The sequence below is a fragment of the Homalodisca vitripennis genome, chromosome 2, assembly GCF_021130785.1.
Source record: "Homalodisca vitripennis isolate AUS2020 chromosome 2, UT_GWSS_2.1, whole genome shotgun sequence".
Lineage (NCBI taxonomy): Eukaryota > Metazoa > Arthropoda > Insecta > Hemiptera > Cicadellidae > Homalodisca > Homalodisca vitripennis.
The window spans coordinates 238549178-238577177 of record NC_060208.1 but is presented as its reverse complement, the minus strand read 5'-3'; the positions used below and the strand labels follow the sequence as shown (position 1 = coordinate 238577177).

General features: G+C 33.4%; 1 protein-coding gene across 1 annotated transcript in view; it reads right to left on the bottom strand.

The window, feature by feature from the left end:
• Positions 1–27188, bottom strand: part of LOC124355523 (very long-chain-fatty-acid--CoA ligase bubblegum-like) — a 42886-nt gene extending 15698 nt beyond the window's left edge. The window contains exons 1-9 of the mRNA XM_046806687.1: positions 27113–27188; positions 22753–23015; positions 14280–14356; positions 13422–13459; positions 12487–12694; positions 10528–10662; positions 2368–2563; positions 1191–1292; positions 142–288 (exon numbers count right to left, since the gene is read on the bottom strand). Of these exons, the coding sequence (XP_046662643.1) occupies positions 142–288; positions 1191–1292; positions 2368–2563; positions 10528–10662; positions 12487–12694; positions 13422–13459; positions 14280–14356; positions 22753–23015; positions 27113–27173 (1227 nt within the window). The 5' untranslated portion in view covers positions 27174–27188. The remainder of the gene's footprint in view (positions 1–141; positions 289–1190; positions 1293–2367; positions 2564–10527; positions 10663–12486; positions 12695–13421; positions 13460–14279; positions 14357–22752; positions 23016–27112) is intronic.
• Between the last annotated feature and the right edge of the window lie 812 nt (positions 27189–28000).

Sequence of the window (28000 nt, the reverse complement as noted above, 5' to 3'; positions counted from 1 at the left end):
AAATGCAGAAAATTAATATTTTAAATTTTTTTCTCTAATTATATTTTTTATGGATATTTTGAGTATAGGCTAAGTATGGATATATTAAGTTACGCTTTAGATCTTATTTATTAATGTATATGACAGTGTCTGATAGCCTACCTGGGCAGCTATATGACTCAGCGGCAAATAAGAGACTATACTGTCAGAAGCCTCTTCCAGTTGCAAGTATTTGCTGACAGCGTAGCTATCCCACGTCAGGTTGTCATGGCTGAGCATTACTGCCTTAGACAATCCTTCGGTGCCAGACTGAAAAAAAAACAAATTATTAGAACTGTTGTAGAACTACTTTTTGTTCCCAACTCACACGTGACTTTAACCAGATGTAGCCTAATGAGTAAACAGTCTAGAAATAGATGTGGGGATCAATAAAAGGAAGTGGTCAATCTGTAAGGGTTTCAGGGATCCTTTCTAAAGGAAAGTTAAAAATGTAATTGTGTAATATGAATTGTTTCTGAATTAATCAGAGTATACATTTTTAATTATTATCTTGTAACAATTTCATATGGATAGTCAGTACAGGATACATCTCAATTTAATCCTTTGTTGTTGTCACAAAGGGGTTGTAATTTATTTATGTTAAATTACTCATAAAAATGATGTAATGTTCTGTCTTAATGAGTACAATTGATCAGATATACTGAAGACTTAAGGAGCAAGAGAACTTAGGCATAAAAGAGCTTTAGGATAATAGAATAATAGAGCACAGGTTAACAAAAGAACCTTATGCAAAGACCCTAGGATTATTTCACATTTACATAGATAGTAATATTCTTAACTAAATCATAAAATAACAACCTTTTAAACTACTCTACAGCTATTAAAGTGCACTGTACAATACACATCTTAGAATTTGAAGTTTACAATATAGACACTTTTCAAGCAATAAACTGCTTAATGCAATTTTGTTTCCTTTTCAAACATAGAAAGAGGTGCTATACCCTTAGCCTTTCTTTTTAGTTAATCAATATAAATTACTTTTTATCTACATAATTTTAAGTTAAAACAACAACCATAGTGATATCTTTATGAGGAAATAGAAAATAACATATTGTTATTGCTTACAAATGTATTAAAATGCTTCATTTAGTATTTCTGAGAATAAATCAACTCCAAACAATTCTAGACATAATATTATTGCTAAAACTTACTGTGAATACCAGGGTACAGCATTCATTGATCGCTATCTTTTTCAGAGCTGCGTTTAGTTGTGTATCATCTTGGTTCTTTCCAAGTTCCATCAACTCTGTCCACTGAAACAAATAATTTATAATTTCCTCTGTTATATCATCCAGTATTGAAGATTTATTGTCACAATGGTCATAAGAAACAAAAGTTGCTCACTGCTAATTACGCACTTAACTTATAAGTACATGTGTGATGTGTTTTATATCCAGATTTTAACGTATGTGCATACCAGATTCCATTAGATACATGGGTTGGAAATATAAGAAAATTTATTACACTAATTATAAAATTGTGGTAATTCAATTTGAACTTGCCTCTAAACCTATTTTCAAGCATAAGTCACGGGCTTTACAGAATGAGAATATTCGTCTGCGATAGAGGAGTAAGACGGTTACCATTTTCAGGCAGCAGGCAACATGGAGACGTAGGACTCTTGTGTGTTCAACTCCAAACTTTGACTGATAATGTTATCAAGTCGTTTCATTCCTTGGTATCAACAGTATGTGACTGTACGTTGGGTTTCTTGTCAAGAGGAGGTCTCTGGAAAGGAAAGAGCTGATGCCCTGGCCAACTTGGGCTTGGTGTCCAACATGATGGGGCCTGAACCGTACTGTGGTATTTCTAGCTGTGAATCCATCAGAGTTGTCTCGAAGTCAGTTCACACTGAACATCAGTGAGAGAAGGTGGAGGCTGTATACGGGTCTGAGTATGAGTAGGTTAGTCCTGCAGTCGCCTTTCCTCGTGATGGTGTCTGATCTTTTCTCTTTAGGTCAGTGTCTTCTGAGGTTGTGGGTCTAATTACAGGATATGGTCACCTGAGGAAGCATCTTTACAGAGTTGGTATTTTATGGGAGGATCTGCTGTGTAGATTGTGTGACAGGCAGGAGGAAACTTCTGAACACCTGCTATTTGATTGAACTGCAATAGCAAGAGAGTGTAATATTTGGTAGTCTTGACAAGTGTCGTGAATTTCTCCACAAGGACCTGGTCAGTTGTTTTCTGCAGTTTATAGAACTGACTGGTCTGTGGAGTGCGCATTAGGCCCTTGAGGCTTAAGTGTATGGCAATAGGCCACCCATTATAAGAAGGAAAACAAACCTATAGAAAACCAGTGACAACTCATATAAACAATCAACTCACGCTCATCACGCCAGGGTTACTAGGAGTGCCCGAGTACTGGATGATCGCCCGAAGGTGCGGCAACTGGTCTCGAATCTTGAGGATTTTCTGCAGCTGCTTGTCATCCTCCACCACACATATGTTGGCCTCACTGGTGTGCAGACAATGGTAGCAAGCGTCAGGGTTGTTTGTGGTGTACATTCCAACTGCGAAACCTCTGCAATACAGTTGTGTGTGATCAAAATTGTTATCAAACTTTAAAGTATAATTCATGTTGAGGAGAACTTTATGATACTGGACTTCTTAAACAACACGTTAACTTTCCATTACAATACTTTAAAATATTGTTCCGTATTTCCCATTTATCAGGACTTTTATTTACATAGTTCACCTCCAGGGATTAGACTATATTGAGCTATATTGGAGCAATAGTTAAAATAATCTAAACAGAAACTGTAATTCTATACAGTATTTTTGGCACATTATATGACAATTATGATTAAGGTCAGAGTGAAAGTCAGCATTGCGCTTAATCAATTTACATAAAATTACAGAGGAAAATCATATTGTTGCAGGTCAAGAGAAAATTTTGAGATCGCTGTGCAATGGAAATATTTATTATGATTGGAATACTAACAGATATCTAAACTAAAGTGCCTTAGATATCAAGGGAAGTTAAAAGGATAAGATTATTAATTATCCTGAAAAAGAGGAGCAAAAGAGGAGTGATGTGTACTGTGTTTCTAATTTATTTCCACTAAACATGGAACTTCAATATAAGAGGTGTCGCCCGCTTAGGCTCACTGTTTGTGGAGGCTATCTCCGCAGCTTTGCAACTTCCCGATGCACAAAACACCTGTCCCCCGTGTTTTCAGGATGAAGTTGTCTCAAATCTCGGCCTGAGTCCCGAACCCGTGCAGGACATTGATGACAACCACGATGCTTGTGGAAGTCTGGACACCTCGCGGGTGTCGGGAAACTAGCCGAGAGGGGGGGTGAAAGACGTCTCAAGGTCGCGCATCTAAACATGAGGTCTCTTAATACAGGCTTTGATGAGATGAGTTCTTTCGTGCGTGACTTTGATTTTGATGCGTTTAGGGTTTCTGAGACCTGGCTTCGTCCTGAAACCTCATCAGTTGGTTTCAATATACCGGGGTACACGCTACTTCGTTGTGATCGCCAAGGTACCCTAAACGACTCCTCTATTGATACGACAGGTGGAGGTGTGGCCCTGTACGTGAGAGAGAGTATTCCTTTCGAGCGATACACTCTAGCGGATGTGGGCCCTGGAGTTGAAACTCTTTGCATTATTAATTGCCAAAGTGGAAGGGGTGAGGTTTGGTCTGTGTGTGGTTTACAGGCCGCCACACGTGAGGTACACTTCGATGTCAGCTCTTCTACACTCTCTCTTTGTTTGCCTGGCTATGAAAGTAAACACAGTAATGTGTTTCGGGGATTTTAACATTAATTTATTATTAAAGACATGCCATGAAGCTAAATGTTTACGCCGACTCTTGAAAGAATCAAACGCATTACAACTTATAAATGAACCAACAAGAGTTACTGCAACTTCAGCCACCTTGTTAGACCACATAATCGTGGACAGGTCGGCTGAAATCGAGAGGACCGGCGTCATAGACGCACCTAGTATTATAGATCAAAGAGGAATAAAAATAACGGATCACAGGCTTATTTATTGCACGGTTAAAGTTCCTAAATATAAGAAAAAAAACGCCTAAAATGATTATTTACAGAGATTTTAAACATTTCAATGAAGAAAGGGCTGTAGCTGCAATCGCAAATGTTAACTGGAATAGTGCAACGCAATTAGATGGAATAGATAATATTGAACAATCTATTTCAAGGAATATTAAAAAGGTATTTGATGAAAACGCCCCTCTTGTTTATAAAAGAGTCACAAAAGAGAAGGCTCCTTGGAGAAATGATGAAATAATTAAGAATACAAAAATTAAAAATAGACTGCATAGAAAATATTGGAAGTCCAGAACTAATGGAGACTGGGAACTGTACAAAGAGGCACGAAATAAATTGAACCTGATCATATGGAAAGCAAAAAAGGCATATTTCACTGAATTTCATCTTGGCTGATAGCTTCTGCAGGACATCTTCATATGGTGGAGCTGCAATTTTTGTAAAGGAAGCCTTTCCACACCCTTTTTTCGGTTGTAAATATTGACTCTATTTGTGAACCTAAACTGTTTGAATCTGTAATGATAGCCTTTGGTACTATAAAATTGTTAGTCATAGCTGTATATTCGTACCCCTGATTCATCTTTAGATGGTTTTGTATATAAGTTGGTCTCAGCTTCTTGATTTTGTTAACAACAATGCTAAGTATCGAAATTTTAAGATTGTTATTGCGGGAGACCTAAATGTTGATCTCAATAGATGCAGCTCTTCAAAAACTAAATTTATATCAACACCCTCAAGTCCTACGACTGTTTTTGCCTCAACCATTTACCTACTAGAGGAAATTCATGCTTAGATAATTTTGTTGTCTCAAACCTTCACCCCTCAATGTATAGTTGTAAAACAGTACAGGCTCATATTTCTGACCACCTGGGTCTGCTTTTAATATTTAAATTAGTCTGCACGAATGCTGATGTCTCTTCCTCGCCTGCTAATATGTCTGTAAAAATCAAACTATACTTACAGAGTATTAAATGATGTTAGTATTAATAAATTAAAGTATAGACTAAGCAACACTGACTGGACAGAGGCAATTGCTGGAGATGATCTTGATGTAGCTTTTAACAACTTTATGGAAGTTGTGTCTCACAACTTTAATGACTGCTGTCCTTTGAAAACTAAGTTAGGAAATAATCTTGGCAATAAGGTACTAAAGCCCAAATGTTGGTATACACCTCTGTTAGCTAAAATTAAGATACTACTTGATGTAAGTTATGAAAAATGTAAAATTAATCCTGACCTATTAGAAAAAACCATAGGAGAATTAAGAAGTTATATCGGAAACCAGATAATCTTAGCAAAAAAGAACGCCAATGATGAATTCATATTACAGTCGCATAACCTATGCAAAGCAGCTTGGAGAGTAATTAATACAGAAACAGGGCGTGCTTCAAAAAAATGCTCTCAAACGCTACCTCCTATCTCTGTTAATGAATTTAACAACTATTTTGTAAATATTTCTAGTCATGTAAATAGTACAAATGTTAATTTAGGCTTAAATACAGCTAGTTCCAGTGATATGATAGAGTCGTCTGGCATAAATAGACCTAAGGCACCATCTTTAAAATGGCACACTGTAAATCCTACTGATATTCTTAAGACAACCACTAGGCTTAGTAACTCAAGAGCTGAGGATGTCTTTGGACTCTCCAATTTTGTAATTAAAAAAATAATTTGTGAAATTTTGTATCCTTTTACTTTTCTTGTAAACTGGATGTTCAACGCTGGACTCTTCCCACAGTGCCTAAAAGTAACAGTCACTGTCCCTATTTATAAGAAAAGGTGATAAAAATAATGTAAATAACTACAGGACCTATTGCCTTGGTACCTGTCTTATCTAAGTTGGTTGAATATATTATTAAGTGTCAAATTGAGTATTATTTTTGAATTTAACCACCTGCTTTTATCTGCACAGTTTGGTTTTAGGCAAAGCTTATCTACTATTAAGGCTGTTGAGAGTGTCGTCTCATATATTATTAATAGTTTTGAAAATAAAGAAGAAGTTAACACTTTGCTATTGGACTTAAGCAAGGCTTTTTGATACTGTGCCTCACCAAGAACTTATTAAGAAACTAAAGTACTATGGAGTTGAAGGTAACGAAATTATCACTTATAACTTCTTATATATCACAGCGATACCAGTTTGTTAAAATAGGCGAACAGAGGTCGGATCTTAAGCAGGTGGTAAGCGGGGTTCCCCAGGGCTCTGTCCTGGGTCCCTTCTTATTCACTGTCTTTATTAACGATTTTCCAAATTTTGTTCCTAATAAATGTGTACTTTATGCTGATGACACTACGTTAATGTGCTCTAACTTAAATCCTGAAATCAATCATTGCAGCCATGATCACATATATGAGAGAAAGGTCCAACCTCTGGTTTTCTGCCAATGGCCTATGTGTGAATGAAGATAAGACAGAAAACATCATCTTTAGCCTAAGCAACCAGTTCTGTAACTAAGTCAGTTAAGCTACTTGGAATTAACTTAGACTCTAAGCTTACCTGGAAACATTCACACAGATGCTATTTGTGCTCGGTTGTCTAGAGTTATATTTTTACTAAAAAAACTTAAAACCTGTACAAGCTGTAGTCTATTAATGAAAGCATACTTTGCATTATTCCACTCACATCTTTTGTATGGAACTTTTCTTTGGGGGAAATTCAGGTGGGGCTAAGGAGGTTCTTCTCATGCCAAAAGAAAGCTTTGCGCATAATGTTTAATTTTTAATGTCACTGACTCTTGTAAGCCACTATTTATAAAGCATAGTATACTCACTGTTCCTTCCATTTATATCTTGCAAAGCTTAATGTATGTTAAGGAAAATCTAGATTTATTTAAAACTTAGACGCTCTAAGCATGACTACTGCACTAGGACAAACGAGACCTTATTGACCTAAAGCACGCTAGACTAACAAAAAACTCAGCACGCATACTCTTATATTGGTATCAAAACTGTTTAACAAGCTGCCTATGTCTGCTAAGGATGTTACCTGTAAAAAACTTTAAAAATGTTGTAATTAAGTGGTTAAAAGAAAAAGCCTTTTATAGTATAGATGAAATGCTTCTGTGTAGTATAGACGATTTAGCCTTTTAGATTTTTATTTCCTTTTGACTTGTACTTTTAACCATAAGTGTCTAGTATGTATTTTATTTTATACTATCTTGTTATACTGTGTAAATGTATAACAAAATGACTTTGTCAATGCATTGTAATATTGTGGGACGACAATAAACAGATTCTTGATTCTTGATTCTTGAAAAATTATCATCTTCAAAGTAACCCAAAAGATTTCTGGACGTGCCTCAAGAAATTTAATGTAGTTGGAAATTCTACCAATAACTGTTTGCCTCATAATTTGAATATAAATTATATTAACAGATACTTTGTTGAGATGGGCAGTGCAAATGAGGTTAGCAAAGAAAAAATAATTTATTTCAACTCGAACAAGATAAATAATGATGCCGTTAATTTTAACTTCCATGCAGTCACTGACAAGGACGTGAAATCAGCAATGAATGAAATAAAAACCAGAGCAGCGGGCAGCGATGAAATTACTATTCAGATGATTAAAGCCGTGAGTCCATATGCACTAGGTGCCATCACACATTTGATAAATGAGTCCTTGTCTGAAGACATGTTTCCACAAAGATGGAAAGAAAGTATAGTTCATCCCTTACCTAAGGTACCCACCCCTCATAGTATTAATCAACTTAGGCCAATATCGATTTTACTAGCGATGTCCAAAATATTGGAGAAAATTGTTACTAAGCAATTGATGAAGCACATGGATGATAAGAACATTCTTCCTAAAACTCAATCTGGCTTCAGACATAATCATAGTACTTGCACTGCCCTGATCAACTTATTTTCAGATTTGATTGACTCTAAAGACAGTGGAAAATACAACTCCATTGTTATGTTGGATTATTCGCAGGCATTTGACTCAATTAGTCACAAAATGTTGTTGGCCAAGATGCACTATTGCAGCTTTGGAGAAAATGCTATTGAGTGGGTGAAGTCTTATCTTGAAGGAAGAAGCCAGGTGACAAGGGTTGAGGACGAGACATCTGCCTCTCTAAGTAGGGAGCGAGGTGTGCCTCAGGGAAGTTGTCTTGGTCCTGTACTGTTTAACCTGTACACCTCTGACTTCCCAAAGTGTATTAAACACTGTACGGCTCATATGTATGCTGATGACTGCCAGTTGCATTTGTCCTATGACCCTAGCTCAGTTCAGGTGGCTTTTGCCCATATAAACTCTGATCTTGAAAACATCAGTAAATGGTCTGTAGACAATGGGTTAAAGCTCAATGTAGGCAAGTGCACTGTCCTTCATACTATACCACACAACACAATACAGGCCTTGACAGACAGTGGTGTGGGGATTGCTCTTGATGGGGAGTTTTTGACCTTGTGTGACAGGGTGAAAACGCTCGGCATCATGCTTGATAGCGATCTAACATTCTCTGAACACATCACTTATGTCATACAACGTGCACTTGGCAGATTAAGAGGTCTATACAGATTCAGATCTCTACTGCCGGAATTTGCGAAGCTTCAGCTTATGCAGTCGATGGTTTTTTCCGTCATTTACTACTGCTATCCAGCCTATTGTAACAGCATCTCGCGGGGGGACTTAGAACGTATTCAGAGACTTCAAAACTCTGCTGTGCGTTTCATTTTCAACTTGAAACGTTTTGATCACGTGTCCCCCTTTCGAGATGCTGCCAGCCTGCTACCAGTGGAGTCCGTCTGCAGGATGTTGATTTGCTCATTGGTCCATAAGGTCCTATCACACCAGGAACCGCAGTACCTGAGCGAGCGGTTGTTGTTCCGGGAGGGGGTCTCGCAACACAGTACCCGCCATGGCTACCTTCTTGACTTTCGAAAAGTCAGGCATGAAGTCGGGAGGAGAAGTTTTTCGTATTTCGGCCCTAAATTGTAAAATGACCTCCCCCTTAGCCTTAAGCAATACAGTTGCAATTCTTTTAAATTAAAACTTAAGGACTACATATGTGTTGATAAATAACTTAGTTAAGTTGTTAGTGTATAAGTTTTAGTATTTAGTATAATCCAATGTTGTTCCTTTTAGTTTTAATCACAAGTCTTTGTTATTTAGTATGTAAGGCCATTAATAATGACTTGAGTTGTTCTGCAAAACAGTGTATGTACTGAGAAACGCTTGTAAATAAAGGCATTTTGATTTGATTTGAACTTGAATGGTTGCTATAAGACAAAAAAATGGTACTGATACTGGAATTGCAGGGGCAAGCAGCAATGTAGGAAACTGGAGGTCACTCTAAGATTTTGCTCTACAGTATTTCAAGCGGTGGTCACTGCCATTAAGAATTGGACTTGTGAGAGTCATTTCTATGATACAGAAGAAACACAATAAAAACTTTCTCTGATAGCCAGGCATTTTTGAAGGCATCGCATAAACTTGAGATAGTTACAAAGTCATCACTTAAATCTGAAGGATCAACATCACTGTTTGTTGGATTCCAAGGGATCATGGAAAATGAGGGTTGATACTTTGGAATACTTGTGCACAGCATTGAAAACATGACAAAATCACAACTGTTCTATGGAATCCCAACTTTGTATCCTACAGAGCTATTTTGAACTAGATGCACACTGAACATACAAGAAGATGGTAAATGTAGAAGACCTCAAGGATAATTAAACTCTTTTAATTCAGCTTCCATAAGAGTAGGATATGATCTTCTTTCCAAGAGAAGATGATTATCCTCTTGGATAGCGATACTCACAAAGCATGGCTATCTGGGATAATATCTTCACAAAGAGGGTATTTAAAAATATAATCAATTTTATAAGTTATGCAATGAGGTAATAAATACTTAAATTATCTAGCTAGAAAAATTATTAGCAATGATTTATAAAGCTTTCCAACAATTATATCTGACCATTTTGTTAGCTAGGTATAATTTTACAATGTTTGATTGAACAAGACTGGTGAGAAAGACCTCATTGGCTGTTTTTTGTCAGTGTTTTCTGGGACAACTGAAACTGTCAGCTACTAAGCGTTTTTTTGTACTTCTAGTGTGCAGTAAGTTTTAGAAGTCTCACTATCCAGCAACAACCCCTGTCCCTTAGAAGAAAATTATCTTATTCTACTTTTAAATTTCTATTCTACTAATTAACTTCACAAATAATTCAGGCATACAAAATAAAGCTATACACGAAGGAAAATAGTTTGAAATGAACAATATAATTTGTTAATTAATCATGCCATTAACAGTTTTAGTTGTTTAAAAACTTGTTAGTACACAATTTTGTTTACATTACCAATTTTATTGGGTATGATGCCTTAAAATATGAATGTTTTAACACTTAAGATAAGTAATTTTAAGACCAACCATTTGAAGGGTATTTCCAACATTTCCTAACACTTTTTGCAATTGCTGCAGAATATGTATGAAATCATTCTGAGTGCAATTTACGAATGTAATTTACCCAGCATAGATTGCTCCAAGATCAGCATAGAACCACTCTGGAGAGTTGAACCCGATGATGCAAACCCCGTGATACTTCTGAAGTCCCAGCTGGATGAAGGCCTTGGCAACCGTTCTCACATTCTCTTCATATTCCCTGTGCAACAAAACAGTAAATCAAAATTAACATCCACCAAAATCTTTTCTGAGCTACAGTACTAGGTAGATTTGTAGTTACTATGATTAATAGTTGACAAAATCTTCTTTTCCTTTTGATTCCTCTCCTTTCTGTCAGTATGTAGGAAGAAGATATGGTAACTCATATGAGGTTTCCTACATACTGTAGTAATAGATAACTGGAGATAGTGATTCTGAAACTTAATCTGAGAAGTAATTACTACTCCCACTGAGAGCCTCTTTCACATTGGTCAAACAGCCTGGTCCATCAGCCAGATGAACAGTACCGGCACCAGCATGGAAGATCTTTCCACATTTGCCCGGTACCATCACTGCCTGGCACTCATTTGATGATTCAATTTCATATTGTTTCTATTCTAAATAGCTGAAACTGGATTGTTCACTGGATTGGAAAACAAATAGATGAAAACAGTTGGCAGGGATTTTATGTTTGAAAGATTTTAAAGAGCTGACACGAAACATTGAATTCATCCAATAAGTAGTATAATAAATGATCAAATATAGTATCAAATATTGATGACATAATCCTACACGTAAACACTCATTTTGGATAATTGAAAGCAGTGAGTGTATTGAAAAGCTTTTAACATTAATTTAGGAAGGAAAAAGTATCATAATGAGTTCACACAATTTTGCTGCTAGCCATTTCCAGGTAAATGTAAAAGGATTCACTGCTTCCTAAAACATAAACACTTTTCTAGCTTTCAATTGTCATACATGAGTTAACATACTTCTGCTGCCAGCCATTTCCAGGTAAATGTAAAAGGATTCACTGCTTCCTAAAACATAAACACTTTTCTAGCTTTCAATTGTCATACATGAGTTAAACATACTTCTGCTGCTAGCCATTTCCAGGTAAATGTAAAAGGATTCACTGCTTCCTAAAACATAAACACTTTTCTAGCTTTCAATTGTCATACTTCTGCTGCCAGGTAAAAAGTGCCGTACATATTTGAAACACTCAATTACACTCTTTTAATATTGATAATTGGGGGCTGGCATCATTTCTCCAGCAAACAGGCAAGTGTAAAAGATACCACGTAAATACTAAATGGCTGAACTATTGTGACAATCGAATTTTGAGTTTAGCTCCAGTTCACCTTCCTTTTAAATGGAGTGTCTGGTATTTGATGCTGTCTCAGACATGACTCCTGGAATCTGGAGTCATGTTCATTTGAAGAGATCCAAAGAAAGTCAACGACAAAAAAGCTCAAAACTAAACATTAAAAGGAAGGTTTCATTGCAGAATTCCAGGAGTCAAGTCTAAGACAGCATCAGATAACAGACGCTGCAATTAAAAGGAAGGTGAACTGGAGCTAAACTCAAAATTCAATTGAATCCACCTTTCCTACCATAGCTACGTTATGTGTAGTTTGACAACCTAGACGTTTGACGACTTGGAGTCCATGATCAAACTCTGTCATCGCAGTCCTTAACAAGCTGCCCTAAAAAGCGGAGTAAAAACAAATAGCTGGAGATGGAGAGTATTATATCATTGAGAGAACATCAGGCTTACCGACAAGAAAGATCGCATCAACTATGGTTCCTACCAGCCTCAAATGGTAACAACAGCCATTCTCAACCTACTAAAAGTTGAATTACTTAACTAGTAGTTCCGTAAGTTTCACTGATGAGATGTGCTCATTTTTACGCTAATCCTTCTAATTCTGCCCAATGTACCTCGAGAATGTGTCTACTTCTTTGAGAAAAATTACTTGGAATTTCAGCTTAATTTTTAGCTTTGGATTTAATACTGCACTTCCCAGTTTTTGTATGTACATACTTGAAAGTGATGGCGGTCCAGGATCCGTCTGCATCCTTAAACTGCAGTGCCTGGTGGTTTGGGTAGCGTGTGGCAGTGCGGTGTAGCAGCCCCGGCACAGATATGGGTGGCTGTGCTGCCACTCCACTTGTCTCTGCCACCTGTAGTCTCACCCTCCCGTCGGCTTCTGATGTCCACAACGCCTCTGATGGCAGGATCTGGTCTGGGCCTGGACAATTCTATGTAAATGTTGAATATTGTTTAAACTCCCGCTTCATTGTATTTTACAAATTTATTTTTATTTTAAATAAGCATTTAGAAAAAAATGTTATGAACGAATACATAAATGTGAAAAAAATTACAAAGACCTTAGTAATTTAATAGCAAAATAAGTAGTCACTACATTTAATCAAGTTTTCATTAATGTTACTTACGCCTGAATGTAAATATTACTTGAAATTACTTGAATGAAATGGTACAGTCTTACACGTTGGCCTAGCTGATATTTTATGTTTGCTACAGTTAAACAATGTAGTTGTAATTCAATTTTGATTATAAAAACGTTTTTATTATATAATTATGAATGTATAATGAAGATTCTTGGAACACTGGAAAGATTTAAATATGACTAGTAAATCATTACACATTTTTAATTATCAATTTTATTTTTGTGAGGCCTTTCAGAATCAAAAATGTTATTGTCAGGCAACTTCACAAAAAATGTAACAATAGAATCTATGATTCTGAAAGGTCTTGCAAAAATAAAATTAATACGATATATATATATATATATATATATATATATATATATATATATATATATTATCTATGTTTGAAATTATTTATGTTTCCCTTTCCACCATGAGGAGGTTAAATCAAAAACCAATTTTGGTCAGGCTTTTACCTTATTATTATATTATAAAAGAAACAACAATATTATTTTTCTAAATACTCACCATCTTCAAATATTGAAACTTCTTCATCACCAGAAAATCTGGAAAATCCAATATTTAAGTTAACAGTAAAACTTGAAAAAATAAACATTCATTTGAATTTATCTATTGCTTCAAAGTTTGTATAATTTACTTTATAACAAATCACAATTGAAATTTTAGTATAATTTACATTTATAGGGGAATTAATGTAGCTTTGCCATAAAATTCATGATAAATTAAATAACAGACTATACACCAGCCTTTTTCTTTTACTCTATGGTAATTGGAATATTTGTGCTCACACAACAAAATTATTAAGTATGTATTTGATAATAATAATATGTTATAGTCAATAGTCAATAGTCAATAGTCAATAGCTAGTTTATCCGAAACTAATAATTTTCATTCAAAATTCATTAATGACAGAATTATTACAAATTTTGATAAAACAACCATATTTCTTTAATCTCTCAATTCACACTTAAAAATACAAGATATAGTTTCCTCTAATTGGAAGGACTCTATTTAATAAATAGTACATGATAAAATAATATATACATTTACAGAAGCAAGTTTAAAAATAACATTTAAACTATTCAAAGTAGTATGGGGATATGGAGAAGATATTTTCACAAGAAGTTTTCTTCTGAAAAGAGGCTGGCTTACATTTAAGTGCATGGATGAAAGTATTTTCTGTTTTCTTATATTACAGTTATTAACAGATATTAATTAATATTAATATTAGTTAATATTAATTAAATATTTTAATTTTAATTAAAACTCAGTAAGGGGGCAAAAAAAACTCTTAATCCAACAATAACATGGCCATAACACTATTCTACAATCCTAAGCAAGCCAAGAAATACAAAATGTACTTACTTTATGGAAGTAGTAACCTCAGGAGTTGATATCGATACAGATTTTTCTTCAAAGGATGGTGCACTTTTTAAACCACCCTGTAAGCAAAGAAAATGATTTATTATAGAACATTTTCTGATGGACCAATCTAAGTTTTTTAACCTGCAAATTCAGTATACAAAAATTATCACAAAAGAAGATCCAGCTGATATATGTTTGAGAGAGTTATACAACATCTAAATTTTTTAATTTCTGAATTCGATCATTCGTAACAACACTACTCTTAACTAAATTCGAGAATTAAATTATAAACTAAAAAGAGATAGGAGTTATAAAAAGACCTGGTAGAGTTCAGACAGGAGCTTGGTTGGTTGGTGCATGTTTCCCAGGTTGTTTGTCATTTATTGTAATACTAATCATAGATCTTCTAGCACCAAAAGTAGGGTTATGTGCATTACCAACAAAATTATGGAAAGTTTCATTTTAATTTTAAAGTTTCATAATAATTTGAATAATAATGCCTTCACATATTAGAGTGTATATGCTTATAAAGTAAACAACTCACTATTTAAAAAGAGTAATGTATTATTTATCAAGTGTAGTACTGTATATCATTGTGACAGATAAATGTTTATTTATAATACTTTTACTCCAGCTGATTTTTGTTTTCACATTAGTTATTAATATTAGGCTAGATTAATTCAGCTAATAAGGCAGTTTTTCATCTAGTAAAATAAGGCATTACTTTACTTTTTTGAATTTGGTTAAAAATGAAATGTTTTTTGTTTTAAAACTGTATGTACCTATCTTTGATTATACTGCCAGTCTTTTAATTTTAAAAGTGTATCACATTACTAGTGAACTTTGTATAAGTTCTCTAAGTTTTTGTTTTAAAAACTGTATGTACCTATCTTTGATTATACTGCCAGTCTTTTAATTTTAAAAGTGTATCACATTACTAGTGAACTTTGTATAAGTTCTCTAAGTTTTTGTTTTAAAACTGTATGTACCTATCTTTGATTATACTGCCAGTCTTTTAATTTTAAAAGTGTATCACATTACTAGTGAACTTTGTATAAGTTCTCTAAGTTTTTTGTTTTAAAACTGTATGTACCTATCTTTGATTATACTGCCAGTCTTTTAATTTTAAAAGTGTATCACATTACTAGTGAACTTTGTATAAGTTCTCTAAGTTTTTGTTTTAAAACTGTATGTACCTATCTTTGATTATACTGCCAGTCTTTTAATTTTAAAAGTGTATCACATTACTAGTGAACTTTGTATAAGTTCTCTAAGTTTTTGTTTTAAAACTGTATGTACCTATCTTTGATTATACTGCCAGTCTTTTAATTTTAAAAGTGTATCACATTACTAGTGAACATGTGAACTTTGTATAAGTTCTCTTTTTTGTTTTAAAACTGTATGTACCTATCTTTGATTATACTGCCAGTCTTTTAATTTTAAAAGTGTATCACATTACTAGTGAACTTTGTATAAGTTCTCTAAGTTTTTGTTTTAAAACTGTATGTACCTATCTTTGATTATACTGCCAGTCTTTTAATTTTAAAAGTGTATCACATTACTAGTGAACCTTTGTATAATTTTCTCTAAGTTTTTGAAAAGTATCTCACCCTCTCTCTTCTTTCATGGGACCTAATAAATTTTGCTCAGATATATGAAGCTGTATCACTTACATAGGTATGAATATAATTGGGCATATTCATTGATCTATAATGAATAATCGGTATGTTGATATTATCCTGAGGCTACTATTTTTGAAAGAGTTCTCTTGAAATGGACCTAAAAAACTACATTATTATAAATAAAAGACATTCTTTAAATTACTGTGAAAATCATGTCACTATGACGATCAGTTATTGTTTTCTGCCTCCCAAAAGGAAGCAATTTCGGTGAGAAGGAGGTCACTCTGTCTCTATGTACTACTTTTTATTATGCCATATAAGTAAGTTTAGATTAGGTTATCACAAATATGTTACTACTACTAGTACCAAGTTAAAGATAACCTTTACGAGCGTTCACATGAGCTTGAATTTGTTTATCATCTTATGGGATATTTTTCTTCTTTGCCAGAAGTGCAAGTTGGCGCCATCTAACGAAGCCTGCACTGATGGCCAGGGGTATTTCCGATTGGTATTTTCCTAGCCTAAGATCATGTCCCAGATCGTCCAAATTTTCCAATGTCAGATTACAATAAACGTTTTGCAATATTTTTAGCACACAAGTACAAAAGTAACAAATATGTATAATGACGCTAATTCATGTGTTGAAGATGTTGAATAAAGCATTCTGGTTTTTTATTTCAGAGGCGCCTTTGGAGCCACCCCACACTTCTGGTGTAAAAGAAAAACATCTCTCTAGATAGTGCCTAAGTACAGATCTTTGAGAACAACCTTTGACTTTTTATAATTCTTCTGTTACTTACATTGTCAATCATTGTGTTACCTTCATTGCGTGCTACATCGTTTGTGCCACAGGAGATCACTAAAATATCATCAGAGTTTAACTTTTCCCCTTCAATGTTATGTTGATTCAAGACTTGGGCAGCACGACCACCTGGCTTGAAAAAACCATAGGCTATGCATTTACCTACCTATATAGCCTAGTAACAAATAGTAAACAGAGACAGAGTGGCTCCCTTCTCGCCGACATTGCTCCCTTTTGGGAGGCAGAAAACAAGAACCGAATTGTCATAACAATATTTATTTTTTACAGTAAGACAAACAAGGTATGTTCTTTCTAATAATGTAGTTATTTTAAGTCCATGGTAAGAAAATCTTTTCCAAGTATAATACCAAAGTAATGGATAATCAATGGTCATATCTAGCAATTTTATAAAGCAATGTTACTTGTCTCATGTTATAATAATATAAAAGTCAAAATTAAATGTTAATTTTTCCTTTTGGCTTAAATCATAATGTATAATGCCATTTATTGCAACTATTTCCATAGTGAAATCATTTTTAATTCGCTCAACCCATGTATTTCATAGTTTAGTGCCTTGGAATGACATACGAGTAGAAATAGAAATTAGTTCTTTTATTTTTATCAGACTTATAAATGTCAAAATTTATTTTCCATGGACTGTAAAAATAGAAATGTCAAAATGTATTTTCCATGGACTGTAAAAATAGTTTAAATATTAGTCTGCCAGTATGATCCAGCATTTGAGTGTTTAATGATTCAGTGAACTGCTGTTTAATTCATACCATTTTAAATATATATTGTTAAAAATGTATTAATTTCTCTTTCTTTTTTAAATTTTGTTAGTAATGATCAGTTAATTTTTTCGACAACATACTAAAAGTAGACGTCCAAATTAAATTCTATTTCTATTAGCAAATTGTGATCAGATATTTTTCAATTCTGTTTTACACAGTCAAAACAAATTGATACAGCAAACATTTGATAGACAATAACTTTGTTTGAAAAATAATAAAATTCATTTAATTTATTGTTTAAAGTTACAAGTCCACACAGTAACTTAATTTCATAGATAATGTAACTAGTAAAGTGAAACTGCTTCCAGGTCAATTAAATTATGGGTGAAATTTTGGCCAAAGATGGTTGTGATCTCTTTTAAGAGAGATTGTTAAATTTTGTTGTATTTCAATGTTTTTCCTTAATTTTCAAAACTCATCCTCTCGTTTTGTAAAATCGAAATATTTGATTAAATACGAGTATGTGATCAATTGGTTTTTTTTAACACGACTTTTACATTTTGTACAATTAGGACTGTCTAATAGTTTAAACTGTTATGGTATATTAGTGTCACTACATTCTTCACTCTCATCCTACAGTACAGGTCCACTCATTCAACTACAACTTATTCTTGTAGAGTTCCAGGTTAAAACCATTTCTACGTTTCTGGGACACGCTCGACTTCGAAGCACTGTATAAAATACGGTTCTAGATATCAGTTGCAAACAAATGTTCTAACCTGTGTGACTAAAATAAAAATGACTTGATAATGAGCATTGTATTTCATATTGTAATTAAAGAAAAATATTTAATGTGTTGTAATGAGGAGTGCTATACTGGGATGCAAAAGGGAGCAAAAATATTAGTAACTTAGTACATATTTAAATAATTATTATTACTTAGGATTTATCCTTTCATCAAAATGGTTAACTTTCTTAATATGTTATTATAATAGTACATATTAAACATTTAGTCTTTATTTTTTAATAATTTCTTATACTTCTTCAAATTTGGTTACATTCCAACTCCATTACAAATAATATATGAGAATATTAAAAATGTTACAAAAGCTCACTTTTACAATTTTATAAAGCTAGAATTTTCATGAAATAAATTTTGGAACTTTGCATCTTTTCACTACACAGTACAAAATGTTCTTAGTACTTTAAAAGTATATACTTATTTAGGTTTTTAAAACATTTTAAAAGTATTTTTTTTGGGTTGTTGGCATTTTAATTATAGTAAATTTAAATTTGTTGTATGAACTCATGAGAAAACTTATTTATTAGTCATAGATTTATTCTTATTTAGGGGTGGAACATCTATTGTAATACTTATTACGGTCCTTACGTTGAAAAATATAAATCTCTTTAATTGTTGCAATAACAAAGACAAATTAGGAGGCAACACTAAATGACAGTGCAAGTAAGAACCCGCTTTTAACATGGAGATAAAGTTTAAAACCAAATTAAAAATGGGAACTCGTCTCAAATTTATAAATATTTAACTTTAGAAACTTACATGTTACTCTGTGTTAAATGATAATTTATATTAAGTGTAGATTTTCCCATGAGAAACTCTATTTTTAAGATTATTTAGAAACTATTATTATTAATTGATTATTGAATCTTTAACAATTTATTCATTAGTATAGAAACACTAAATATTGATTCCACTTAATGAAATAAACCCTTTACGTTACAAGGCTGAATATGACAAAAACATTGCAGTATATCTATAGGAACAGTTTGCTCAAGTGAGATTGATAATAGAATTGAAGGTCTCTGGTTCTATTCCTTTCACTAAACATTACAAATTTGTTATTTAATATAAGTTTTCTATGAAACTCATATCCAAGTACATCTCAGCAAGATAATTGTTCTAAAACTCCAATATGATCACATTCTAAAGGTCCTGGGTCCTAACCCTTTCACTAAATTTACAACTAGTTTTGTTTATTTACAAAATTTGTAAATTATTTTGTTTAATTTACACATGTTAAATGTAATACACATAAAATACATTTAATGTGTATTACATTTAAACTTAAAGCACAAAAGTTGGAGTACACCAGACCTCGTGTCGTGCAACAGGCTTTGAAGATGAAATCAAAAACATCCCATGAGCCATATCATCAAACTTGGTCTTGCCTATGTGAAGTGAAGTTCCATACACATTTATTACTTTATTATATAAGTAATAAAATATAGGACTTGCATTTTCAGAATTATTTATGTATTAAGTTGTTTCATTTGTAATGCATAAATTTGATATAATAAGGGAGATCGACTTAGTTGAGTTCTTGTATTACAATTTTTGGAAAAAAATGTAAATAGACATTTCCTGTAAGGTTAGCTTTAAAACGTGGTATTATAGAATGTGTATCCCTAGACATTTGTTTCACTTCTAGCTTGATATTGTTTGTCCATAGTGTCATGTCATTGAGGCAGGCAGGTCAAGTAACCATATGATTTGTATCATATTATTAACAATCACTTTATGTTGTTTATGTCAAGTCAAGTATTTGATTAGCATATTTTTGGTTATGTTTATGTTGTAAAAGTGTGTTTCTGTTGATTTGAAACATTTTATTTCAAACAAATTACTAACGAAATGTTGCACAACAATTAGTACCTTGTGGATTTTCTACATTGCAATCATTTTTTATGTTTATAAATTCTAATGTGACAATAAATATTTGCATGCTTGGTGTTGTAGTTATGGTTTTGAGGGTTATTGTTATGGAATCATGTGATTACAGGTAGGTATGCGATAACTCTCAAAATTTGTATTACAGTTTCAGTTTTATTTTAGTTTTATTAAGATTTTATTCTAATCAAAATTTTAAGGCCTGAAATTTTCTCCAAGATTGTGAAAGCTGAGGTCCTTCAAGTATTGTAATTGGTTGCAATAAGAGCACTCATACTCTCTCCAAGCTCTGTGCCATGCCCATGGCACAAGTGGAACAACTGTTATAGGCAATCTTGGCTATATCTGTCACATATGCTCTTAATCCTTCAGATTACAAATAGGAGAAAGGATTAGAACTCGCAACTTTCGGTATGTAATCGTATTAGAGATTTATAACCTTCTATGATTGTATCTCATACAAATCCTATGATTTGAACTTTCAAGCAAATCTGACAACAAATAACAAATTCTTAAGTTTTAATAAAAAGATTAGATTCTGGGACCTTTAGTACTACCTCCTACTTAACCCTTTGGATGCCAAGCAAATTTCAAGATTCGTTTTGAGTAATGCCATGCATGTGAGCTGTGGGTGTTTCCTGAGTGCCAGTGGTAAATGGCCTATAACAGCCAAGTGTGCCAAGCACAAAACAGCTATTTTGTTATGTTAGACTAAACATTGTATAACTCCTATCCTAATACTGATAAATGGACAATTTTTGTTTTGTTTTGTAGGTTATGAAATATACTGTTATTTAATAACAAAGTTTTAGGATAATATCCAAAAATATAAATAACTAAACTAAAAAAAAATAAAAATAAAAAAAAATTTATTTTTTATTTTTTTAATTAGAAAACTTATATTATTTTACTATTTATGTAAACATATGTTACATTTTACATTAGTATGTATAATTATGAACCAATATAGAAAATTTCAGAAAAAAATATTGAGAAATAAAAGTTTTATAAGATTTTTAATAAAACTTTACATTTGGACTAAAATGCTAAAATATTGACAATGTAATGTAAGGGCATGTTATTGTAAGGACTTTTCTAAACAAAAATATATTTATTAAACTAGCATTGAGATGGTTGAAAAACATTGGTTAGGACCCTAATGCATGTTCACAAAAAAATAAAATCATGACAAATAGCCTATTTTTTTATATTATTTGCTTTTACTCACCCTCAGTTATTGAAAGGCAGAAAAAGTCCAATCTTCAATCACTCACTATTTTTTAGTGCCTATAGTCTATAGCATAGGCCTATTGACAAATATTACTAAGTCTATAAAAAACTATGCAAAGAAATGTCTCTATATAAAATATATACATTGTTACATAAACGTTCAGTCTATTTACACTCGTGGCGGGGTGAGACAGTTAAGGTGGCAACCTCGGGTGCACTTGACACATACTGTCCTGGACCTTATACTATAACAAATTATATATCAATTTGTTAAGTAACTCTTCCCCTTTCGTTTGATGTATCTGTAATGAAGATTCGCTTACTATATGATTTAAAAAAAATAATATAATCGCAAAGCCGAAAATATCGGCCCGCGGCACACTTCGGTTAAACGTAAAGGGCCAAAAATATCGGCTCTCGGCACGCTTTGGTTAAATATAGTGAGCCGATAATATCGGCCCTTGGCACCCAAAGGGTTAATGAAAAAAAAAAATTCCACTTTCTATTTGGGTGCCAAATTTCAGCCTTAATCCTTTTAAAGAATTTATTTTGCGTTGAGATAACATGGAAATCATCATGTCTATTTCTAACTAAGATATCTTCTACGAATATGGCTCAAATTTTACTTGAAACTATGTACACCATTTCTACAGCTAATACTAGACATTATGTATTGAAATGATTCTCAAATGACAGATTACTGATTTTACTTAAATACTAAATTGTACTGTTCTGAAGGATGATAGTATTAATTTTTTTCCCATATTATACAGCCCTGAACTGCGGATTGACTAATAACAATAACTACGTACCTTCGTCAAACAGTTCAAACTTAATTCATACACAAATAGTTTCGACTTTTAATAAGTCATCTTCTGGTGTCAGTGTCAATAAATATTAAAAGCTAGGATTGTCCATCCGGAGTCGTCAAAGCTTAAAATTCATGAACACAGTACAAACACAACTAATAAATAATTATTATGATAGTATTCATTGTAATAAAAGTAAAATAGAGAAGTGGTAGAGTTTTAGACTTATTTTTGAGTCCAAAATGAATTCAAATAGAATGTTAAAGTCCAATTCCATTTTGTTCTGTAGTTGGCAATTTTCAACTATCACAAATTTCCTTAAGTGTTTAATTAGAAGGAAAAGCTGATGATGTTTGGAGAAGAGAGATGTTGACTGTTTTGGGAGAATGTTTGCAAATTTGAGATTGAGAAAAAGTATACCAATGGGTACTAATAGAAACAATTATTTAATTTATATATAATTTTATAAGTAATTATGAGGGGTAATATGATGTCAAATATGAGTTATTATATAATATATTAGGTGAAGATAAAATAGACGATTTAGGGTTATAATTAATACCCTAATAGGAATATAAATCAGTTACCTTGTGAGGAATTATCTTGGCTGACAACGGTTCTTTCTGTGGAATTTTTTCAAATTCATTTTCTTCTTGTTTGCCATATTCTTCTCGTTTGCCATTTTCTTCTTGTTTGCCATTTTCTTCTTGTTTGCCATTTATTTCTTGTTTGTCGTTATCTTCTTGTACATCATCTTCTTGCGAGTCTATGTCCTCATAATCATGTCCATTAATTTTGACTTCGTCATAACCATTTGTTATGACAGCATCCTGGACTGCTGCCATGTTTTCTGTAAAAATAAATATCACATCACAAGAATTCAATCCAGATAAAAGTTTTATTATTATAGTTAAGTTTATTATTACACTTTTTCGATATAGTATATTTGTATGGAAATATACTGACAGTATATAGGATATTGTGACAAATAATATTTTATTTAATAAAATAATATATTACAAACAAAATTCTTAGTTCAAAACTAAATATGTATGAAGGAAACACTGTATTAGATATCGAGGCTTAGAAGAAGCAGAAAATATTTCAAGAATGCAAAATAAACCTACAGAATCATATTTGTATTTAACAAAGAAACACATACGATTATGGGTATAGACTCATTGGTCTGTTTGGAGCAATCCGAAGGGCTTTTGCTGATTTTTTGGAGAGTAAGGATCAATCAGTCTAGTTTAGTTTAGGGAAGAGATGGTGTGTGTTGGATGGTTACTTGATTTTGTTGAGAATTGATCTTTGAGTTAAATGTGTGGAGGCATTTAAGTTAAGAAGAACATGGCAGTGCAAGTTAGGTAGTTGTGAAGAGTTAATTAATTAGAAAACTTGATTAGACGCAAATCAAACTCTGACATTACTGTATGGGTGGTTCCCGCAGTCCACTGGTACCATTGTAATACCTACAAAGGATTTAATGCCTGAAAATTGATCACAGCTAACAGAGACCAATTACAGAACTGGTATTCCAGAGGACATACACCACATGATACACAAGATATATACAATTTATTGAGATTTGTGTAGTGGTGAATAAATGATGAGCCGCACATCAGCTGAATTTAACATTGATTCATTAAACAAAAGAGAAATAAGTAAAATTTATTACTTTTTATTTTCATTATGGTTTTACCATTGTATAAATTATTAAAGAAACTTTAATCCAAAGTCAAGTGAGTAAAAGGGGCACTAAAAATATTTTTTTAAGCACTAAAAATATCAAAATTTCAGTTAGCTGAGATAACAAAAATTTTTATTGAAAATTAAAAATGCAATATTTAGTGTTTAAAATTCAAATAACAAGAAAGCCACCTTATCACACTCTATAAGGTGATCTAAAGTCTGTTTTTCTAGTAATTTTTCAACGATATCACAAAAATGAGACTTGGGGATTAGATAACGGGAATCAAGTTTTTATAGTGATAGTGGCTAGATTTAGTACACACCATGGGCTATTTGTCATTAGTTTGATTTCATTCAAAAAGAATCTCAGCTGATATATAAGCATTTTTGTTTCAAAAATTATCTATAAGATTAAGATTATTTTATATGACTAAAATTTAAACTGGTATAGGGGAATTTCCAAATAAATATTGTATAGGATTTAAAAAAATAATTATGTAGAGTTCTATTATTGCTCAGAACATCTGATTTTCAACTGAGCTCCACTTGCTTCTGCACTGTCACAACCGAGGGGTGAGTTGTAGAGGTAACAACTCCTCCCCCTTCATACAAGGATCCCAAATTAGGGTTGAAGAAAAAAGTGTTGGAAAAAGATGTATTACACAGTTACTAACCACACTATTTCTACTGAATATAAATCTGAATTATTTGGTTTTTTTGGGGTTGCCTGAATGTGCATTGTAAACAAACTCTTCCAAGCCCAGCACTAAGCGCAATGGCCACACGTGACTGTTTCACTTGGCAACTGTTTAAGTATCCATACTTAAATCTAAGTATGAAATAAAAACACACCAGCAACACTTTAGATAGTTTCTCTTCTTCACAGCAAGCAAAGCTCCCTACAGTACCAGCTCTCTTAAACGGCTTTAAGTCACGTCAAGTAGATTCATTTGTCAACATTTCTCTATTTTGTCCTCTTGATTCTTAGAATTAATTGATTGTTAAAATTTAGGGGTTATATAATTATATTAAGTTGTGATATAGGCTAATATGTAGACACATTTATGTAGCTAATACTTTGAAAAGTTTCACTATTTAAATTGAATTTATAGAAAAGCAAAAGAAAATGAGATGGGAGGTATATACGAGGTGTGATCAAAAAATTCCAGGACTTTTTATCTACTATGGGAATGCAATGTCTCACAGCGATGCGGTTGGCAGCATTATATTCCCTGACTCAGCAGTAACACAGCTGTGTTTGCAGATCAATCATAACATCACTGAAAGTAACTTTAGCACAGTTTGATTGAGATTAGTTTTATAGAGTTTGGCTATTTTTTTGTTTAATGAAAATGAATGTGAAAGAAGAGCAACGCGTTTGTGTGAAGTTTTGTGTGAAACTGAACAAAACGTTTTCTGAAACCTTTTTGATGTTACAAGAGGCTTTTGGTGAAGAATGTCTAAGCCGATCATGCTGCCATCAGTGGTTCAAGAGGTTTAAAGATGGCCGAACATCCACAGACGACGATGCTCGTTCCGGACACCCTTCAACGTCAATCAATGATGACAATGTTGCTAAAGTGAACGCTCTCGTACGATCAGACCGTCGACTAACAATCCGTGAAATTGCAGAATAGTGTAACATTTCATTTGGGTCATGTCAGCAAATTTTAACTGAAAAACTTCAAATGCGTCGTGTTGCAGCAAAGTTTGTGCCAAAACTGTTGACTGAAGACCAAAAACAACACCGAATTCATGTTTCTGAGGAACTTCTTCAAAAGGAAAATTACGACAAAAGCTTCTTGGATCATGTCATCACGGGAGACGAGACATGGGTTTTTGGTTACGATGTGGAAAACAAAAGCCTAATCATCACAATGGACATCAAAAGGCTCTCCAAGACCCAAGAAAGCACGTCAAGTAAAAATCAAATGTGAAGGTCAAGCTTACGGTTTTCTTTGATTGTAAAGGTGTCGTCTACTATGAATTCCTTCCACAAGGTCAAACAATTAATCGTTTTGTTTATCTTGAAACCCTCAGAAAATTGCGTAATGCTGTGAGAAGAAAGAGACCTGAGCTATGGCAAAGTGGTGATTGGTTCCTTCACCATGACAATGCTCCTGTTCACTCTGCATTAGTTATCCGTGACTTTTGTGTAAAAAACGCAATTACTGTCATTCCTCAGCCCCCCTACTCACCTGACCTGGCTCCAGCAGACTTTTTTCCCTTCCCAAAGCTCAAGAAACCCCAGAAAGGACGAAGATTTCAAACAGTTGACCAAATTAAAGAAAAAACGACGGAGCTGCTAAACACCTTTACAAAAGAATAGTTTTCTGGGGCCTTTTGATCAGTGGAAACACCGGCGGGAAAAGTGTGTAGCTTCCCAAGGGGAGTACTTTGAAGGAGAAAAATTCGAATAACCTGTATTTTGTATGAATAAATGTATAAAAATTCAGTCCTGGAACTTTTTGATCACACCTCGTATTTTTAAAATCAACTTCAACAATGTTTTAACTTCAAGCAAAAAAGCGTGTTTTGTTTTTATTTAACAAACGAAGATACATGAGAGATACGTAAGTAAACACGAGCATGAAGATCAGAACACGAAGAACACGTATTTTATAGAATTATAGGATCGATGATGCTTTTTACGAAGGTAAAAAATTACCTTGATAAATTAAACATTTTATTAGGGTATTTTAGAGTGATAGGCGGTCCAGTTGGCGAATCTTCCAGTTTAGTTGCTGACCAAACAGAGAGTCAGTCCTAGGAAATTTATACATTTACTTAATTACAATATGATATACTCATATGATCGGCAACGTTAAGAAGTATATTGATTGTACTGTATTCAATCAAAATTCTCTGCAATAGTTTTCTTTTATAACACTTAAGTATGTTTTAACCTAATCGTTTTTTGACAAGTAAGAAGTAGATTACTGCAGGATTAGTTTTTTATGATTGGTGAGTAAACCTGTTAAGTTTAACTTTTGTATTTGAAATACTTACTATATATGTGAATACTTAAGGCCGTGTTTAAATTAGTTAGATATTAGCAAAGTTACGGTGGTCATCTGATTGAATATGATGGGATGGACCATTTTCAAATGCCTAATTTGATCGTCTCGTCAATTTTTGCAAAGCTCCTACTCTACAACGCCGCCACTCTTAATTAGTTCTTGGTCGTGAAGTATATTTTTGCGAAGTCTCTTTCTGCAGCGGCAAAGCGAACCCATGAGGCGAGTGTGTACTTACCCCACGCCTCGCCCAAGCTGCCGTAGATTCGCCTGGCGCGAGGTTTATTGACTGGTAGCATTAGTGCAAATTAGAGACTACTCGCCTTCTGAGCTGCTGAAAATCCTATAAAAATAATTAGTCTAAAACACAGAAACACTGAACCACTGACGTCTGCAGTAAAATGTCCAGAGTTACACTACATTCTTGAATAAGAATTCATTTAAATTTTAAGTTCAGTACACCTACAACAGTGAGCGTGAACTTGTTACTGCATACGGAACTTGATACAGAAACAGCCACGTCATTAGTGTATATAAATAGCAGTTTTCCTTGTAGTTTCCTGAGAAGGTCGAAGCAATATCACGGCTATAGCTACGCACACGTTTACCTTTAATAGCTACTAAATTCTCACTGCTCGGCTATTGATAATGGCTGCTACTACTCATGTAACATTGGCTAGTAGCAGCAAGTAGCCACTACCTCGTCGGTGGCTAATAAAGTAGTCTAGTGTAACACAACCTCAATTTAAGACCAGCAAGCAGGAAATGTAAGGTTCGAGTAATTTTTTTCTTAAATGTAACGAACCATTTTCTACTTAATCGAAAGAAAGTCGATGTTTTACCGATTTAAAAATACCATATGTGTTATACTTTTCTTATGGTTTTCATCTAATAATTCATAAAAACCCATTTTTGTATGGTTGTGCGAAGGCAATATTAATCCTACTATTCGGATAGTTGGTAAAACTGACTTGTATTTCACTGCACACACTGTGGGAATCAGCTGTTTAGTGAAATAAAGAAAATAATATCTGACAAGGTCAGTCTAAATATGGCTGTCATAGACATTTTTTGTAAATGATTGCAGGTATTGAAAACTTTTAAATTGTAAAATTTGAAAACTTGG